The 6,216-nt window shown below is 59.9% G+C and overlaps 1 protein-coding gene across 3 annotated transcripts; it reads left to right on the top strand.

The window, feature by feature from the left end:
• Window positions 1-2,770: 2,770 nt before the first annotated feature.
• LOC113212055 (uncharacterized) lies at window positions 2,771-4,626 on the top strand. 3 transcript variants are annotated; one of them, XM_026430624.2, is made up of 5 exons: window positions 2,771-2,938; window positions 3,214-3,371; window positions 3,463-3,643; window positions 3,797-3,979; window positions 4,078-4,626. In XM_026430624.2, the coding sequence occupies exons 2-5, from the start codon at window positions 3,217-3,219 to the stop codon at window positions 4,210-4,212; spliced, it is 654 nt and encodes a 217-aa protein (XP_026286409.1). In that variant the 5' UTR covers window positions 2,771-2,938; window positions 3,214-3,216; the 3' UTR covers window positions 4,213-4,626. The 3 variants fall into 3 exon arrangements, with proteins under 3 accessions (XP_026286409.1, XP_026286407.1, XP_026286408.1); XM_026430622.2 differs by having other exon boundaries at window positions 3,463-3,649; XM_026430623.2 differs by having other exon boundaries at window positions 2,800-3,006; window positions 3,463-3,649.
• Window positions 4,627-6,216: the final 1,590 nt, after the last annotated feature.

Below are 6,216 nucleotides of genomic sequence, written 5' to 3'. Positions count from 1 at the left end.
AGAAGTAGAGAAAATTAATTAATTTTCTCTATTTTTTGTGATTTTTTCTGATTTGGTCTGATCTTTTCCTGATTTTTGTGTCGAGTGGAGCACCCCTCGGCGCCGGCCAGGGTGGCCAGGATGGCGGCGTTGCGCGGCTTTTGCTGTCATGAGCGAGGTCATGAGGCAGGACACGGACACGAAGACGACATGGCGCGGCGAGCGTGGGGAAGGGGTGAATTCGGAGTAGGAGGGGGGGGGGGTATCCCATGTCGTCGTCGTGATCCTGGACCAAGACGACTCGGGGTCAGAGGTGGGCGTGGCGGATGAGCCTGACTCTGGCCGCCGCGGTGCGGCCCGTGCCGGCGAGTCGCGCGCAAGGGAGGGCCTCTCTGACCTTGCACTACCACGACATCGAGATGTGGTTCCGGAGCGACGCCCAAGATGAGGATCGAACAGGTGTTGAGCACCTCGTCGACGGCGGAGAGGTCGAGGGTCAACGCTCCACGGAGGCGCCGCCGGCCGCCGTGCAGCACAACAACAACACGACCACCTGCTCTGCGGCGCCAGGTCGGCGGCGGCGGCGCACTCGGGCCATGTGTCGCCCCCGCCGCCGGCGCGCACAAAGCCCCCGGAGGAGGACGGCGATGAATAGGGTGGTCCTGACCCCCGGTGGCCCCGGGTCCGCCAGCACGTGTTGCTGACGGGCTGACCGGGCCCCCGCCCCGCACTGACAGGGTCGCGCGTGCTCGGTTTACGACCCGCCCGTCAGCGGGCAACAACAACAGGCCGCTGCCCATCACAGACCCATACAAAGTGACCGGCGGCGGCGGCGGGGCCCCCGGGGCCACCCGGGCGTGCGGGCGCGGCCCGGGCCGTCGTCGTCCTCGTCATTGTGAGGCCGGCGGCCGGCGTCTGGCGACGACGGCGAGGCGCCCCCCTGTCTTGCCGGCCAGGCCCGCCCGGTGGTGGTGGTGCGGGAGGCGCGGGCGGGTGTCGGGTCGCCTTGATGATAAGCCGCCGGTGGTGCTTCCGAGTACTGGACATCTCGAGGATCTGAAGAGGAGCGATGACATGACGACAGGCACCGCTACCGTATCACTACGGAGGCCCCCCCCCCCCAGCGCACCCCGCCGCCAGACAAGCACGGCAGCCTGTTGCTGACACAAGCGCGGCGGCGATCGGCTTTGCGGCGACCAAGAAGAAATAGTACCCTGAACAGGTGGTGCGCGGTGCACATACAAAGTCGTACACATGGGAGAAGGCCGACGTTGAGCGGGCGCGGAGCAGAGAGGAAGGGAGGGTTCACGGAGAGCGAGAGAGAAAGGTGAAGCCCCCATCCCTATCTCTCTCGCTCGCACCATACCCTCCATACGCTCCATAGGCTCGCGGGGGACGTGGGGAACAAGGCCGCGCCGCCGGCACGTCGGAGCCCATCGAGGTCGAGGGGCGCATCCTGGAGGACCGCGAAAAGAGCGCTCCCCGCTAGCACTGTCCGTGTCCACCCTCGGAGGGCCGGAGGGCGGCCGCGGTGCGCCCACCGCCAGCCTCGCCCTGCCCGAGACCTCTCGACGTAATCAGTCCGAGCCAGAGCCAGAAATGGGTGACGGGGGGGGGGGGAGCTGGAGGAGGGGTGAGGGCCCCTTGCGGGGTCTGCGGGCGCCGCCAGCCGCGCGCGCGCGCTCACGCCCACCACTCACCTCGCCGGACCTGAGCCCCCCGACTACCTCTGTAATCCCTCCCCAGCCCGCACAAACAACAGCGCCATTGTGGCCCCCTCCTCCCGGGTCACGCTGACGCCGAGGTGCCTCCCCCGGGTCCGGGTCCATTGACGGCCAGGGCGCCGCTGCCCATACAGAGTAACAGTCTGGAGCGGCAGCGGCAGGGGAAGTGTGAGCAGCGACCTGAGCGATTGTGTGCCTCGGGCGCGGGAGAGTGGTTCGCTTTTCAGTGCAGTGAACAGGTGCTTCTCCCGCACGCCATCATGGTCCTGGAGGCTGTAAAGATCGTTCAGCGCCGGGCGAGGCAGGACGCGGAGCCTGGAGCGCTCACGGCTCTCATGGCTTTCCGTCGACGAGACGCTGCTGTGCTCCAGACTTTCCCCTCGGTGTGCGTCGCTCGCGCCTCGATGCCATGTTCCAGGAGTTCCAGAAGGGGGCCATGCCGCCCGGCCCGTCCGAGTCGAGCACAGCCGAGGCCAAGACGCCTGAGCCGGAGCCGCCGCGGCCGCAGCGTTCTCGGGAGAATAACTTGAAAAGAAGCAAGAAATGGCCGTGGAGGACCCGGCGGCGCATACAGCGGGCCGCAAGCTCCGCCCACCGCCGCCCTCGGCGTGGCAACGCCGCACTGCACCGCGCCGGGGCCGTCCTCTGCGCAGGCCCTGCGTGCCCTCCAGCAGCTCCGGCGGCGGCCCGGGCGGGCAGGGGCGGGTCCAGGGGAGCCTGGGCGAGGGGGGGAAGGACTGAGGAGTCGCGATGGAGGATGATGGACCTGCGTGCCGGAGAGTCGGCTGCTGCGCTGCTGCGCTGCTGCGCTACCGGTGGTGCAGCAGAGGACTCGCTGTTACAACTCAGCACTGAACGCATTGCCCTGAAGCGACTGGAGAGAACAGCCCTGGAAAGACGGCCCCCGCTTATGACCACAGTTTTCCTTCATTTCGCCAAATTCCCAACCCTTCCCTCATCCCATGGGCCTCTCCTTGTCGCGCTCCCGAACAACCTCACCCGCCGCTCGGCTGTGGTCGTGCCTTTTCGCAGACGTCCGTCGGTGGCTCCCCCTGGTGGCCCTGGTGTCCGGCCGGCCGAGGTTTGCTCGATTGGTGTCGCTCGCGCTCGCCCTCAGTGCAGCAGCAGGTGTATCAAGAGTCGAATGAAGACAAGCAGGCACCTGCATCGGTTTTATTGTGTTTATCTAAAACAGTTGTCAAATACAATAAGTGAGAAAGAAGTATCACCAGTCAGTAAGTAGTACACCGAATACTAGTCGTCGCCGCATTACTTCCGATGTCAGGTGCGGGGTTCGGCAGCGGTAAGATAAACCCAAAGACTGAAGTAATGTTGCGACGACTCTATATTTTCTGAAATTTTGATTCTGCGTTTCCCACATAAATGCGGTTTTCATAATTTGCATACTGGGGAAAATTAAGTGAAAGAAAGGTGGGGGGGGGGGGGCTGTTGCAACCAGTTCAGTTGTTCAAACCTGCAAGTTGTTTACACCCGCCTCCTGCTTCTACAGGGGATGGCGTCGCGTCAAATGTTGGCCAGTTTGTGGGCGACCGCCACCACCGTGACGGTGGGGCTGGGCCGGCTGGAGCCGAGGGTGGAGGCCGGCAGCACCACGACCCTGTCCGACGAGGAGGCGGAGACCCCCCAGAGCTCGTCTGGGTACAGCAGGTGCGGTGCCGGCGACGGTCGCGACTGTCACGTGCGTCCGAGAAACAGTACTTTTGCGTCATTTTCACCCCGTGTGTTATTTCGATCACAGCGACTCGGGGGACTCCGTCTCCCTCCCGTCGTCGTCGTCGACGTCGTTGTCCGGGGGCCCGGAGGAGCCCTGGGAGGAGGTGGAGGTGTGCAACGGCAAGTGGGAGTCCCGCGGCATCGTCCCGGGCGTCTCGGCGTGGACGCCGACCAACCTCGACGACGACCTCCTGGACACCCTCACAGTGAGTGTGTCACTTTCTCTGTCCCTGTTGGGACATCTCTGTTCGATAATGCTACAAAACTTTGAGTGAACGTAAACAAAAAAAACAAAAAAAAAAAACAACAACAAAAACAACAAAAACTGACCTTTTCAAAATTGTATTTTTTGTCCGTAGCATGCTCGAGCTGCTTGTCCACGTCTCCAGGACGAAGAAGACGACGTTTGGGAAAACATTATGGGAGAAATTATGGCCTCGACTGGCCGCCGTGACGAGGCCGTCGCCGCGGAGCAGGTCGACGACGTCCTCGACTGGGGCGTATTCATCGGGTGGGCTCCGGTGCCAACCCTCGAGGAGGCGGTGAGTGTTGCGGGGGATGCCCTCAGCTCAGCTGGGCGGGGGGAGTGAGCGGTGAGCGGTGTGTACTGACTGATGGGGGCGGTCGTGTTGTGTTGCAGGAGGTTCTGGCCGCGGCCGCGGCCGCCGAGGAGCAGCAGCGCAGGGAGGCCGCTGCTTTAAAAAAAGCTGCCCGGTTAGCAAAATACCATCACAACAATGGTTCTTTTAAAAGAAAATATCATTACTATCAGTGAACCCAGTAGCAAATTAACATATGTTACACTGACATGGCAAATGACCTGACGGAAAAATTAGTTCTAAATTTATTAAATGTAAATATGCAACTAGTTTTTAAGTCCAAGGAAAACTATTTTAGTACGTTGACGTTTTTTTTATATATCTCTATAAAAAAAAGATTTGTGTATTTCAAACTGAAGACTTTGTAAAGTGGGTAGTTTTAAGGATGAATTTGTGATGAAATTGTAAATGCACCTAAATTCAATTTTGTTGCATTTTATGAATGTAAGTAAAATTGCAACAAATGGATATTTCTGTGCTCAAATTTCTGACTCTTGGGGTTCAATTGCAAACAATACCATGCAAAAATAATTTTAAAAAATGCATGTATGTATTTTCAAAGAAAGAATAAATGCAAATAATTGACTCTAGTTCATGCCGTGTCCTTCTTACAAATTTACGACAACTTGCACCCTTTACGTCCACGCCACTCACCCTTCTCGCAAAAAAAAAAAAAAAAAAAAAAAAAAAAAAAAAAAAAAAAAAGGATACTCGTCTGAATGTCTGTTTTTCTTCCGCCCCGGGGCCGGGCCGCAGCCAGTACGGGATGGTGTGTTTTGGAGCTTTCGGAGCAGCCCCTAGAGAGAGGCTGTCGGGGAAGATTTTATTCAGCCGTTGCCGTTGCAGGCGGTGCTGGTCCAGGCTGCAGGAGGCGGCTGGATGCTGCGGCTGTCAGGGGCGGCCCGAGTGGAGGTGGGGGGGAGGGGATAAGCGATAAGCCGATGCGATGCGTCTTCCTGCGGGACGTCATGCTGGACTACGACGGAACGGGACACGGGCGCCGCCAGTTCGGTTCCTGGCCGCACCCCCCCCCCCCCCTCTCCTGCTCCTGGCACCAGCCCACCCATCACCATTCATCGTTCGACCGCTATCTATATCTGCGCACAGAGATGACAATGGTACTTCCCCCGCTGCCTCCCCCTTGGGGTCCCCGGGGGGGATGGGGGGGGGGGCAACCACTCACCGCGCGTCGCGGTTATCCTGTGCAAGGTGCGCGCCGGAATATACTGTGCGCGACGTCGTTTAAAACCCTCACTGAAGCCCTTGTAGCACTAGACCATCCACGAGCATTCCCAGAACGTTATTATTCAGGTTCCCTGAACGATTCGTGTGCTACCTGGAACAGCCCTAAATTTTCCCTACTGCGTGACCCGAGTTATGGGTGGCTCCAGTTCGCTATGAACAAGCAGTCGTGATAACCCTTTTTGAAGTTGAAGTTGAATATGGCGCAGACTTGCAGCCGCGCTGGTCCGAGGACCTCTCTTCCGCGTGAAACACGTCTATTGGAGCTGTACAGTGTCACCCGTCATAGCTTTGGTTTCTTTACCTTTTTCGTGTTTCATTTTTATTTTTTGCTGTTCCGCCTCCCGTCTTGCCGTTATGCATGTCGTCCCCGCTGCTCTGCTGCTGTACCGCCTGCTGCTGGAGACGGCTGTCGTGGCGGGGCGGGGCGGGGCGGGGCGGGGGCCGAGGCGCCCTCCCTCCAGCTGATCCCAGTCTGGCCCGCGGCGCCCTCGTCTCCCCCGGGCCGTGCTATCACACCTGTGACAGACCCCCGGGGGTAGGCGGTGGAGAGAGTGGGAGGGGGTTGCAAGCCCCCCACCCCCTCACCCCACGACTCTCTCTGGTCTGATCCAATCCGCTTACCCTTATCTCCCTCGCTATGCCCCCTGTGCTGCTCGGACCGGTGGGTCGGCGGGTCCGCGCCCGGCCCGGGCTCAGGTCGTCCTCGCACACGGGACTGTACTGGCTGCAACGGGAGCAGCTTTCCTGTGGTTCAGGGAGGGGGTGCGGCGATTGAAGTGAAAACCACTTCGAATTGTTGCGTCATTTCTGGCGATGCAGCTGGGCCAAATAAAGGCATCATTACGACGCAACCGATTGCGCCCGCAGTGTGTGACTTTTACCGTCAGGGCCTCATCACAACCCCCTGCCCTCGACTCGTTAACCGCCCCGCCCCG

The sequence above is a fragment of the Frankliniella occidentalis genome, unplaced genomic scaffold, assembly GCF_000697945.3.
Source record: "Frankliniella occidentalis isolate FOCC.00 unplaced genomic scaffold, Focc_3.1 Scaffold5, whole genome shotgun sequence".
In the NCBI taxonomy this organism is placed as follows: domain Eukaryota; kingdom Metazoa; phylum Arthropoda; class Insecta; order Thysanoptera; family Thripidae; genus Frankliniella; species Frankliniella occidentalis.
This window is presented reverse-complemented; position numbering and strand designations above follow the sequence as displayed.